At 38.9% G+C, this 14,339-nt stretch overlaps 1 protein-coding gene across 5 annotated transcripts in view; it reads right to left on the minus strand.

Annotated features, from left to right (window-relative positions):
• CUX1 (cut like homeobox 1) overlaps positions 1-14,339 on the minus strand; it is a 536,633-nt gene that overhangs the window by 256,366 nt on the left and 265,928 nt on the right. For all 5 annotated transcript variants that reach the window (XM_073616665.1, XM_073616662.1, XM_073616663.1 and 2 more), the window contains one exon: positions 12,692-12,758. In XM_073616665.1, coding sequence (XP_073472766.1) covers positions 12,692-12,758 — 67 coding nt within the window. The remainder of the gene's footprint in view (positions 1-12,691; positions 12,759-14,339) is intronic.

Raw genomic sequence — 14,339 nt, forward strand, 5'->3', positions numbered from 1 at the left:
ATCTATATAGCTTTTTTGCTAAATTACATCTCTACATTTGCATTAAAGTGATACTAAACACACACTGTTTAATTTACATTATACCTTCTATTTTTACATATGGATGATGGCACTGTAATTATTTTAATTAAAAAAAAAAACCATCCAAGTACCTTTTTCCTAATCAATATACAGTTGTCACATGACCCAGATCTTTTGCAGCCTGTCTGCAGGGAAACATAAGCAGGAGCAGCTTCTAGTCCTCTGCTGCTGGTTACATGTTCAAAATAAAAAAACAGCCTTTGGAATAGAGTAAAAATAAATAAATAATATCAAACAGTTTTAAATTGTCATGCAAATATATATTTGAAATAAAATCTTTATTATTTCTTGGCAATAACATGGTGTGAGCTGATTTCTGCCAGTCCCAGGCTGTGTCACACCCTCCAGCCTGTGTCTTAGAATAAGAGGGAGGTGAAGCCTTCATTAATCTACGTATAATAGGCCACCACCATTGTGTTTAGCTGGTTAGTGGGCATGGAGGAGGCAGGAGGGAGTCGGCTGTCATTTACCACTGTGTATATGCACATGTGTGACTCTATAATCACATGGACTGCTTAGATGTGATGGGGAGGTAATGCGAAAAATAAAAACTCACTGAGAATTGAGCATGTGCAGAGTTGCCTCCACAGCTGCAAAATCCCTAGCTGAATTGGGGACATGGACAGAAGGTGGAGGATAGATAGCAGCAGATCAACCAGGTTTTTTCCAGAATACAGAAAACTAATCTCATAATGACTGAGTGAGTATAAACAGCATGTAATACACCATTTATTGATAGTCTTTTTATGATGTGGGTTTAGTGACACTTTAAGAATGCCCCAACTAGTGTATGAGATACCTCTCAGGCTGTTTTATATAACTACAGAGAAACATCATCTGGCCAATAGGATTCAGCTGTCAGTTGACTTGTGCAAGTCTGATAGAGAAAGCAGACATGTGATTGCTTATAATCTACAAGATGGCCATTTTTCTTTCCTTTTTGGTCTAAATGGTCGTGTGGTAGAGTTTATTTTAATAATCTGAGATTATTACGGCTACTACAAGTGATAATAGAACTGTTTCAAAGTTATTTGTTTTAACTCTAACTGGAGCCTGATTGGACAGATTATCAGGACAACACTGCATGGTAAAAGAGAGTTTAACCAAGTACATAAAAGAAAAAAAAATATATAGGAGGGTGTAAAATATGGCCCCAGACAGCACCGAAGGATGCATGATGCACATAATATATAGTATATGCAGCTCAAGAGAAGTCTATCACAATTCAGAGATACTAAATGAGATGGTTAGACTGTGGACATGCAACATACAGGGCTGGAGACAGTCAGACCTGAGGTATGTTATATAGGACTTCAGACTTGAAAATTTAAGCCTCGTACACACGATCGGATTGTTGGCAGACAAAGCGTCAGACTTTTGTCCGAAGGGCCGTGTGCCATGAACTTGCCTTACATACAAACGATACACAATTGTCGCCCAACAAACATGAACGTAGTGACGTACTATGTGGAATTTCAGCTCTTGAGCACCACCTTTTGGGCACCTTCTGCTAATGTAGTGTTTGGTGAGGATTGATTCTGAGCATGCGTGTTTGTACTTTGGAATTTTGAGTGACGGACTTGTGTACACAGGATAGGAAAATCTGACAACAGTCCGTTATTCGCCGCAAAATTACTAGCCTGCCATCCAACATTTATTGGCAGTAAGTCGGACAACAATTGTCTGATGGAGCGTACTAACGGTTGGATTGGAAAATCCGATCGTGTGTACGAGGCTTAAGGCTCACAATCTTACTAATCACTACACAGCAGAGGCTGCACATGGCCCTTGGGCTGCAGGTTGGGCACCAGAGCTCTACCAGGAAAATATCAAGGAATTACAAACTCATATTGTTACAAAAAGTTAAGATTCAGGAAATCTTTCTTACTGGATCTGCATATCTACCATTGGGAGTAATTTCGCCAACTCTCACATCATTTTAAGTGATATAGCGTGACACTAGCTTAAAGCTGAACTCTAGGCATAGATTAAAAAATATAATCCAGTTATGGATATGAATTTCTTTTCATATAGGCTTTCCTGTAATACCCTGGACAGCTGCACGCACACTGGCAGAAGAAGGGGCAGCAAAAGAAACCAATAAAGCTTAATCACATTTAACAATGCATCATCCCAAACCTAGGTTCACATATGTGTGGGTCAGGATTATGCGTCCATAATCATGTGCGTTCCCAACCCACAGGCAAAACGCACTGCTTTTTAGCAGACTTAATGGCACCATTCTTAATGGCATCCCCACGAATTGAAAAACATATTTCTATTTCTAGCTATTTTGCATGCGCAAAACCATATGGTGCCACAGAACCATGCCGTTCCGTGCAGTCAATTTTTAAAAAATGGTCAGACTTTTCTTTCCGTGTTTCTTGCAAAGTTCAAATAAATTGGCTGCTGTGCTTGCGCAAGCATGATCCACTATAACACTGATAGCTTCCTGACGGGAGGATAATTTCATCAGTGAGCTGCTGTTCCACCATCATTCAAGCACAACCCTGTCCAACAGGGGAAGGGACCTGATCTCTTTCTGATGAGTTTTCACTTACACTTACAGATCTCCTCCACATCCCCATCCTGTGACTGAACAGTGAAAAGAGAAACAGTACACAGATGAGCTCATCTTTCTGTTGCTCTGCTCTCTCTTCCTATCAGTATGCTCTATGTTTTGCTTCTTCTTCCCCCTCTACAGGCTCTGCTGTTTAGACTGTATAGTAGATTGCAAGAGGGTTACACCAAGTCCAATTCAGGTATTTACAGCGTTTGCATTTAAAAAAATACGAAAAAATAACAGCTACATTTAAAGCTGTAATAATGTTTACAGTGCTGAATTTTCCCAGAGCTCAGCTTCGACTGAAGAATAGTTTGCAAAAAGGTTTAATGCATAGTAGGACCTAGCTGTGTTGCCTGGCATATACCTGGCTTACAAGACTGGATAAACAAAATTACAAATCCTTTAGCAAGTAAATAGTTTACATATTTGCTTTAGCGGTTTGCTTTTAACTTGAATCAGACATCCAAGTTCCTACCAAGTAATAATTTGTGCTTTACACAAAAAGGTTTTGTTTTATGTTCCCAACAAATTGTTCACACCATCCAATGATCTCAGTCTGTTGCCTGCTAAAATGCATAGCAAAATGAGCCAGTCACCCACCAATAAAAGCATACTATATAGTAGCTTGATAATATAATACAATTTTTAAAAAGTAACAAATAAAATCTCTATCTAAAAATAACCTCTCAATATAACATCATTTAGTATGCTCAAAAATTGTTGTTCTAGCGATCTCGCCGCTTTTTTAAACTATTACTTTCATAAATCCTACACTGCTCTTTCCAGGTTGTGCTGTGATTTTTCTCAATTTCCGACAGTTACTTCCTGATGCCCTGCCCAAGGGGACTACATGTCCCATGAGCACACGCATACAACTCTTCTACTGCACATGCACTAGTATTTGCTCTTATTTAGTGATGACAAAACTCAAAGGCATGTAGGTGGGGGGTTGGGCAGATTTCAAGGGCTCTGCATGTCTACAGAAAGGGCTAGTAAAAGGAGCCACTACAGAAATACATGACATTATCAGGAAAAAGATAAAACAACCGATTACTAAAAGTGCAACTCTGAACAAGAAAAAAAAAAAAAAAAAACAATACAACTTTTAAGTAAGGTCATGTGATTTACTTAAATGGGTGTAAAGTGTATTTCCAATTTTGCAGCCAAATTGTCAAAACACATATTTGTTTCATGTTCTTATTCATATAGCATATCTTTAAAAGATATTTAAAATTGTTGCCTGCTTTTTTATTTGCTCTGTTTTGAAAACCCCAAAACTCAAGTTTTCCCCTTTCTCCTGTTATGTTAAGAAGAGGGCTAGGGAGTGCTATGGTCACAGCATACGCATTTTATTTTTTAACATCCACATTGTAAAACCAATACAAACAAGTTATTTTTGACAATTCAAGATAAGCTTACTCGAAAAATCTTGTGAGTTCTGCCTGTCTGCTGGATGTCTCTTTCCACAACTTCCTGGATTCCCTGTATGCTTTGCAGGGATGAAGCTACAGTATCTCACAAAAGTGAATACACCCCTCACATTTTTCTAAATATTTTATTATATCTTTTCATGTGACAACACTGAAGAAATGACACTTTGCTACGATGTAAAGTAGTGAGTGTACAGCTTGTATAACAGTGTAAATTTCCTGTCCCCTCAAAATAACTCAACACACAGACATTAATGTCTAAAACGCTGGCAACAAAAGTGAGTACACCCCTAAGTTAAAATGTCCAAATTGGGCTCAAAGTGTCAATATTCTGTGTGGCCACCATTATTTTCCAGTACTGCCTTAACCCTCATGGAGTTCCCCAGAGCTTCACAGGTTGCCACTGGAGTCCTCTTCCACTCCTCCATGATGACATCACCTAGCTGGTGGATGTTAGAGACCTTGCGCTCCTCCACCTTCCGTTTGAGGATGCCCCACAGATGCTTAATAAGGTTTAGGTCTGGAGAAATGCTTGGCCAGTCCATCACTTTTACCCACAGCTTCTTTAACAAGGCAGTGGTTGTCTTGGAGGTGTGTTTGTGGTCGTTATCATGTTGGAATCCTGTCCTACGGCCCAGTCTCCGAAGGGAGGGGATCATGCTCTGCTTCAGTATGTCACAGTACATGTTGGCATTCATGGTTCCCTCAATGAACTGTTGCTCCCCTGTGCCGGCAGCACTCATGCAGCCCCAGACCATGACATTCCCACCACTATGCTTGACTTGTCTTTGTACTCCTCACCTGGTTGCCGCCACACACGCTTGACACCATCTCAACCAAATAAGTTTATCTTGGTCTCATCAGACAACAGGACATGGTTCCAGTAATCCATGTCCTTAGTCTGCTTGTCTTCAGCAAACTGTTTGCAGGCTTTCTTGTGCATCATCTTTAGAAGAGACTTCCTTCTGGGACAACAGCCATGCAGACCAATTTGATGCAGTGTGCGGCGTATGGTCTGAGCACTGATAGGCTGACCCCCCATCCCTTCAACCTCTGCAGCAATGCTGGCAGCACTTATAAGTCTATTTCCCAAAAAGAACCTCTGGATATGATGCTAAGCACATGCAATCAACTTCTTTGGTCAACCATGGTGAGGCCTGTTCTGAGTGGAACCTGTCCTGTTAAATCGCTGTATGGTCTTGGCCACCAAGCTGCAGCTCAGTTTCAGGATCTTGGCAATCTTCTTATAGCCTAGGCCATCTATATGTTGAGCAACAAATCATTTTTTCTGATCCTCAGAGAGTTCTTTGCCATGAGGTGCCATGTTGAACTTCCAGTGACCAGTATGAGAGAGTGAGAGCGATAAAACCAAATTGAACACACCTGCTCCCCATTCAAGCTTGATACCTTGTAATACTAACCAGTCATATGAGACCGTGGAGGGAAAATGGCTAATTGGGCCCAATTTGGACATTTTCACTTAGGGGTGTACTCACTTTTGTTGCCAGCGGTTTAGACATTAATGGCTGTGTGTTGAGTTATTTTGAGGGGACAGCAAATTTACACTGTTATACAAGTTGTACACTACTTTACATTGTAGCAAAGTGTCATTTCTTCAGTGTTGTCAGATGAAAAGATATAATAAAATATTTACAAAAATGTGAGGGATGTACTCACTTTTGTGAGATACTGTACCTACTATCTTCTTGGTATTGCTTGCTCAAGTATTCTACATGGTGACAGAGGTAGTATTGCTGTGCTTGTCTGATACAATTACAGCAACTTTAAATGACCATATGAGACCAACATTGGTGAAACTACCCAAACCAGAAAATGATTTAAATGGTATCTCCAAAATGTATGACATACTATTAAATGGCACCATTTTATAGGTGACTTTTATCAAAGGATTTAACTGTATTAACTGCATACTGAAATTACATACTTGCCAGTATTCGTAATTGGAAATTTAGGTCAAAAACAGACCACACCCTTGTACGCCCAAATAAACCAAGCTTTGTCTGAATCATGTCTATATTTGCTAAGTTTTAATGCAGAGCTTATCTTATGCACCAAGAGCAGCCCCCATCCAACCTATCTATGAAAGACACAGCCAGGAACATATCATGTTTTATGCTGTTTCGTGCAGCTGCATATTTCCCTCTGTGATCATCAATATTCCATCTCAGTCTTTCAGCAGTAAAAAATCAATCTTATGGCCCGTACACACGATCCGAATATTGTACGAAAACTGTCGTCCGAGGAAGAATCGTACGATTTTCGGATCGTGTGTACACTACTTTCGACAGCCGATCACGACAGTTCATCCGATATTATTTGATCGGACATGCACGAAAATTTTCCTCCTACGATTCCAGATCGTACGATTTTCGTTTAGTCAGTATAGTTGTCGTCCGAAAATACAATACAAATACATTACAACACATGACATCACTTTCGATTTTTTTACCTGTCCTACGAAAATTTTCGTGACTTTATTTACCTATTCAATTTCAAATTGCGGCTATTAAGCGAAAAAGGTCGTACGATCTGTCGTACGATATTCGGATTGTGTGTACGGGCCATAAACTAGAATTTTGTTCAATATTTTTCATTTTAACAAACTCTTTTTTGATTTTCTAATGGTTAGTGGGGTCAAATTAATGTTTGTTTTCAACCACAGTGACAAGAAAATTTGAAGCAGGATGGAAATTTTTTCTCAAATGAACACACTTCTGACAATGAATGTGGTTTTCATTCAGGAAAGTCCATTAACTCCAAAATCAAATGTTAAAAGCAAACAAAATGTACTTTAGAACGACATTCGCAAAGTCTTCAAATTTACTGAGAGGTTTAGGACAAATTTTTGTACAATGTTCATTCAAAAATTGACTAGTCTATGGCTAGCCTAAGGGCAGTCACCCACACAATGCCTGATATTACCCAACCTCTTTAATATACATATTAGATTTAATTTCACATTGACTTCCAAGTGCTTTACGGCAACACCCAGCCAACTGCCATTCTACTGTCCAGCAACAATGCCCTTACTCCACACTGAAACCATCATTGACATTGAGTACAGCCTTTCACCAGCAGAAACCTAAGCAAGCCTTTCTTAGAAACCTAAGCAAGCCATACATTATACAATTTTCTTTTCTTCAACCATGGCTTGAAGAAAAGAAAATAGCTGGAATCTCCTATTAACACAATCAGTGTTGATGGAGAAAACCCTCCCGCAGAGCTATTGTATTTTGACGGTGATCGCAGCAAAAAAAAAAAAGTTATACTGAAGTACAACCAGCCTGTCCTTACATAGATCGAAATTTGCTTGGCTCCTGCTGAACCGGCCAAATTTCAATCTGTCTATGGTTGGCCTTATTGGAGAACTTTGGTCTAATCTAACCACTGTTTTAAAATGAGAAGGTGTGAAATCTGTCAACTACCTGAAAGTATTTAGAGGAAATATAGTATTTTTAATGATTGTTTCAGATCTATTGTACACATGGAAGTTTAGCTTGATGCAAATAATGTTAATGTATTAGGTTTTAAAATCCATATTTTCTAAGTATAATATGTGATTACAAATGTATTCAGAAGCAGCCACATTGGCAGGCGCTGCTTGCTGCTTTACTGTGCTTGTGTGTTCACTGCTTCTTCTCACAAGGCAAGTCAGTTAGATACAGTGGGAAATAGAAGGCCCTCTAAAACCTTATCTCTTCATCCATACAATATAGAACACCAAGACTATTTTTCATGCTTTTTATATTCAGTATTTTAAAAACTTTATATTTATTTTAATTAAAATAAATAGGAAAATTTCACATTTATTTATATTTCACCTTTACAAATTGCTGCCAGAAGGAGGCAAGCTCGAAGAGGAATTTTTAGCTCAAAAGCTAGCTACAACTGTAAAATAAAATAAGGAGATTACAGACTTCTTTCTTATCTTCTAGCAAAGTTTAGATATTCCGACCTTGCCAGTTATACAGAAGCAGCAGTCAAGTATGCAGGCAGGGGTGGGCTTTTCGATTTAAAAAGCCCAGCATGCCCTCCAAACAGTATGCCACTAAATGTTGTACTTGTAAAATAAAGAGTAACAAGCAGGATCCGAAACAGCCTTTTATAAACTTGTTAAAAGTAGCAGACAGGTACCCTTTAAAATCCACAGTAAAATGAAATTCTTTATTTTTATGAAAAATACTATGTATTACTTTTATGACTCGCCAGTTATTATTATTGCTTGCTGACATTTCCTGTGAATTTACTGGAAGACAGAGGCAAGCTGCTTCCCTTCCATTATATGCGCGATAGCTTGTAAATAAAAATCTCTCTTACATTAAACTTATGTGATCTTAATAAAGGTCAATGCGGTTTTTTTATGGCTTCTGGGTTAAACTGTAGATATACATTTTATTTTATATTTATATCCCCTAAGGTTACACGATTTGCAAGAGATATTTTTTAGAGCACTGGCAGATAATGAGAAAATTCAAGTGTGCATTACACCATGACTGAAAATTTTGCAGCGCTTCAGGGTAAGAGGCTGACGAAAGGAGGATGAGATGACACGAAAACCAACAGGGTTGATAACCTTTTATCTATTTATCTTAGATAATACAGGAAGAGAAAAGCTATCAAGATATCAGAAGGGAAGAATACAGGGCAGAGAGTGATGCATGCTGACAGTAACCATCTTTAAAAAAGAAAAAAGGAGAAAAGAAACATTGAACATCACACTGCAAAGTGCAATAATACAGTATTTTGCAAACTGCAGAAACCTAAAGCAACTAATCAGATCTCCATTCAACACAGCAGCTTCGGTTAAATTAATTCTGATTGGCTGCTATAGGAAATTGTACACAGTCACAGCTTTACAGAGTAAGAATATTTGATATAAATCAGATGTTGTCAATTTGTCAGGTGTCTGCTCATAAACAACCCCCCCCCCCCAACAAGGTATACTCACTGATCCATATACCCTTGCCACCTTCCTGCCACAGGGGTCCACCCTGGTTAGGCCCACCTTATGTGGCAGTGACTGGACCTGGCAATTGACCACTCAGGCCCCAGCATTGTAACGTGGGGAATATCGCATGCTCCCCCATACCCAAAACTCCACTCCATTTCAGCAATGAAGCCAGGGCTCAGAGGGCAGAAGGGTGATGGAGGGAATTAGATTCGTGACTTAACTTGTCTTGGAGGGTAATCAGCAAACACCATCAATTTGCATTGAATAGGCAAAGTTTGTAAATGGTCTCCTTCTAAAATAGGACCCCTGCTTAATGCCTAGTATACACGGGCCAAATGTTAGGAGACATTGGCCAGTTCAATAAAAACCGTCCGGGGGCCTCATGTAAGCAACAGTATCCACTGTTCTCTATACTGGTAGGTCAATCCGATATATCAACATACATTTGGGGCTGGCTAGTAAGAACTCAAAGCACCCAATCAGGTTTTATCTTTCAAATTAAGAGTGGATTAAAGTGGTTCTAAGAGTTTTTTTCTAACCTCAATGCATTCCCTGCATTAAGGAAAAAACTCCCCATTAACTGTTCCAGTTAGACTTGTGCCTAGCTGCAGGTCTTGTCCCTTTCATTGTCTCCTGCTGCTGTCAGTCAAATTCTATAAGGTGAGAGCAGGGGGCATGGCAGAGTCACACTGTGTGTGTCTATTTATGCACACAGCCCGGCTCAGAAGCGCACTTGCTATGGGGCACCCACAAGAAGAAGGACCAGAGAGCACCAGCGGGGGACTTCCAAAACTGAGATAAGGGTCCATTCTGTGCAATACCACTGCACAAAACAGGTAAGTATAGCAAAAAATTTGGCTTTACAACCACTTTAATTGGACACTGTGGGCATCACCCGACTTTGCTATGGTTTTCATTGCAAATTACCTCATAGACCATAACTACATGTGAATAGTTAAATTGTGACAGCACATTTAATACTCCCTAAAATAGCAAGCAATGGAGGATGAGGGTACCCTGTGTTTCTACATGGAGTGTTCTTCAATAACTCAGGTTCTTCATCTGATTCAGAGAAAAGTTGAGATGAGAAAATCCTATATAGTGACAAATGTGACATAATCTAATTTAGCAGATCAGTAATTTTTTGTCATTTTCAATTCTACATTCCAGTTGTTCTGGCAAAGACAAGCTTCCTGATATCCAAGGCAGTTGGTCTCAAGTGGAACATCCAATGTAGAAAGGCTACGTTGAGACAGTCAGCCAATCATCTTCCACGATGACTGTTATGTCAGGTTGGAACAGACGCCAGGGCATTGAATTATATAGTGGATTCTTACATCTGTTGGAGGTTGCAACTGCGAGATCCCCAGACAAGAGTCCTCCGGCCTGCCCACCTGTCACAGCCATTACTGTCTCCCTGTTGGACTCTTCATTCATTTTACATATAAGAAGATTCAGCAGGTGCACTGGCTGAGTGAGAAAGATACTGTGGGGAGCATAAGAAAGAATAGTGCAGGAATCTTGCTTCTGAAGTTAGACAGGGCCTATGAGTGGATGGGTGTAAAAAACATTAACCCATAACAGTAATACCAGCTTGTGGTCGGTAGATCCTTTAGGTCCAGTTTGAAAAAAATAAAATAGAATGCTTTTAATTAAAAAATGTTTTAAAGACTTCATTTAAATATAACAACTGGTCCACTTAATTTAAAAAAAAAATCTACTCTGTTTATTTTAAAAGCAAAAATGTTGTTTTTTTTTTCAATGAAAAAACATTGTTTTCTTGACAGGATACAAGCACAAAGAAGAAGATCTGAGTACTGCAGGATATTTAAATTTCTAAGCGGCATGTTGATAATCGCATTATATTAGTAAGCATGACGTCTGAGGAAACCACTTCTTGCACAGGTTTATCTTTGAATGGGCAGGAAACATCTGATCGTTGCCTAGCAACCTTGGAAACCAATGTAATTGACCTGGGGAATTCCATTTATTAGCACGATAACAACAATATATGTCCTTCACAACTGATGGAACTGCTTACACAGAGGCATGCTGGTCATAAGCTAGTCGCAGACATAGTATCTAATAATATTATTTTTAACGCTTAATCTTCAACATCTCCATATAAATAAAAAGAAGAGGGAGCATTACAAAATAAGTGATTATGCATATTTCCTGTAATCTTTAAAGGGATGGTTCATCCAACACTGTTAAACAAAAGAACTATCACTTTACCTTCTGCATTCCCTAATGCAAGATAAATAAAAAATCTAATAAGAAGTAGACCTTGTTCTTCTAATAGCTGCTGTTTGTGGGCAGCACCGAGAACTATGTGGCAAGAAATCCTGCCAGCACAGTATCTGGGAGAGGATGCGGAGAATAATCCTGCAGACATCAAAGCAAAACTGAGATATTAGCTTTCACTGGACTGACAATGTAAATGATCACTCCACAACATGGCTTTCTCTAACAGGGGGGCAAGGGTGAGACCAATTTTGTTCATATCATTAAAGACTGATTCCATGTTTTAGTGAACTTTACATGGTTCCTTTGGACCAAGCTGGTCCAAGCCAACTATTTCCTTCACCAACACATACAATGGCTGTCAGTGCTGTAAAACTATATGTAGCATTGGCTAAATGCAGTATACAGTGCTGTGTTCTAGCAGTGGGATGGGAACTTCCTGTTGAGTTGGGCAGCGCTCAGCCATTCACAGGAATTTCTGTATTTTCTGAATGAAAACGAGGCTTCTTCTGATTGGCTAAGGCAGAGAGGCAGTTGATGACGTTCCACCTCAAACATCAGAGGAAGCTTTCTATTCATTCATAAAATACAAAGCTTCCTGTGAATGGCTGAACAGCGCATCAGCTTGACTTGATTTTGCTCCAGGAGCAGAACGGCATCCTACTGCCGAAGCTCAGCATTGTATATAATGTATGCAGCAGAGGCTACAAACAGTGCTGACAGCCGCTGCATGTGTTGGTGAAGGAAACTGGTCCAAACAAAGTATCTAAAGTTCACTAAAACATGGAGTTAGGTCTTAAAGTTGCGTAAAGCCAAAACGTATTTTTTTTAGCGAGTAGGGAATGTTTAAAATCTCTGTCCGTTTATTTTCTGTGTGACATATGGAAGATTCCCCTTCACTTCCTTTGCCAGGAATGCAAAATGAAGCAAAAGAAAATCTGTACAAAGTAGAGGGAATTCTCAGAAACATCACAGAAAGATTTTGCCTCTTGTTTTGGTGACAACTGTAAAACTTAGTATTCTCCATTACTTCCAGTAGCAGTGACAACATCAAAAATAAAGTGTGAATCTAATCAGCAGGAACACGGACTGCAATAAAACCTGTTAGTGATCCAAAAGCAATGAACAAAATTTTGGCTAATTTAACAACTGCTAAAAGTTTACTTTTAAACAGATCATAAATAATTTGGACATTTAGAAGGACTAGCAGTGAAGGATACATTTTACACTGAGAGAATCACAAATGTAAATCAGCATATTTAGAACAACCTCTGTATTTTAGAAAAAAAAAATCAGCTTGTCATTTTTCCCTCCTTCAGAAAGGGCTGCATTGTGCTGGTTTTGCTGCTTAAACCAGGAGATTAAAAAGGAGCATATAGAAAATCAATAAGAACTTACTTTGCTGATGTCTCTTCATCATACTTTGCTTTCAGGTCAAATAGTGCTGTCTGAGACTTGTCCAAAGCTACAAAAGAAAAAAAAGCATCGTGTTATGAAAAAGTTTTTGTGATATGCATCACCCATATAGTGACACGTTTACAGAAGCTTTGCTTTTCAAATATGTTGGAGCTGAATTACATTTTGAAACAGACAAAGCAAATGTCGCAGTGTTCCATTTTAATAAAGTGGCTCTACAACCTAACTGGATGAGATTTAGTTTCCCAATGGTTTTTGTACAAAAAAGCAATTTTTACAAATAAAATAGTTTTCCATCTTTTTTTGCCTCACTCCTGCCATCTCCTTTAGCCTGTTTCAGTCACTTCCAGTCTTCATACACTTACCCAGCGCTGATTGCATGCTATTGATTGGTTTACGAATAGTGACAATGGTGGACCATGGCTGTGCAGAAGGAGCCAGCATGGCAGCTTGTATTCTCTACCAGGGGGTACACTGGGAGACCAATGTCACCGTGAAACATTAAGTGCCTGAACAAGGCTGGATCACAAAGTATTATTTTAATGAAAACTGTATATTTAAAGCACATAAAAATCCCTTTTGGGATTAGATTGACATAAAAGCTAATACATTTTAGTGATTGGGGTTAGATCTATTTTAGGTCTACTAAAGCTGATGAAATATCCACTGTTTTCAAAGGAAAATGCTGAAAATGTGCTTGTTGTAACGGCTATCTATGGTCACACAAATACAGCACTAGGTGTCACTATATGCAGAGTAACTACATGATGCCAAACGAAATATGACTTTCCAATGGTCACAGCAGACGCTTCAGGGGCCTACACAAACAAAGAGACAAGGCAGGTAATGCATTTTGTTTGCCACATTGTATATCACACTGCCCTACCTTAAAATATCTTACATAGTAAAAAAGGGAAGTACATTTTAAATGCTTACTGGCACCCTGAAGCACATATTATGCAGGTGTCTAATTTATAATCATGTAAAAAGATTACATTTAATTTACAAAACACAAAATACAGTAGGAATTTGTAGCAACCAATCAAAAATGTCACCATAATTTATAAAATACCAAATAATCTAGAAAAAAATTGGTTGGCAGAGGTGCTGCACATCCCACACACTAGAATCGCCTAGTATTAGGCTCATGCAGGCAATAAGCATTTGCAAATATACATTGCTGATAATCAGCGTTTTTATGGACCAACTTTCTTGCCTGATAAATATTTGTTTAAATATTGACCGCACTGAACAAAAATTCCTATTACTTAAAAATTGCGCTGGAGCAAATTAGCTTATCCTACACCTTATGTTTAGGTCCCTGCATGATTCAGAAACTTGGCAGGGTTTTTATAGTTAAAAACTGTCAAAGGTCAGAAAGGATGACATCACAATCACAAGGTTTTTCGTATGTGTGTGGGGATAACATATCGAAACGAGCCTTCCTTAGCACTATCATCTCTATTTGGAGGAGGCGAACAACAGGGTTTACAATGGCCAGTAGCAAAATCAATCGTTGTGCATGTAAACAAATAGCTACAGTGCCAACTACAAGTCATACGGATCAGCTGCAGAACATGGATACAGTGCGGACGTTAAGGTTTTTATAGTGTACACAAGGCCAAGGCAG

This window comes from Aquarana catesbeiana, linkage group LG02 (genome assembly GCF_042186555.1).
Source record: "Aquarana catesbeiana isolate 2022-GZ linkage group LG02, ASM4218655v1, whole genome shotgun sequence".
Taxonomy (NCBI): Eukaryota; Metazoa; Chordata; class Amphibia; order Anura; family Ranidae; genus Aquarana; species Aquarana catesbeiana.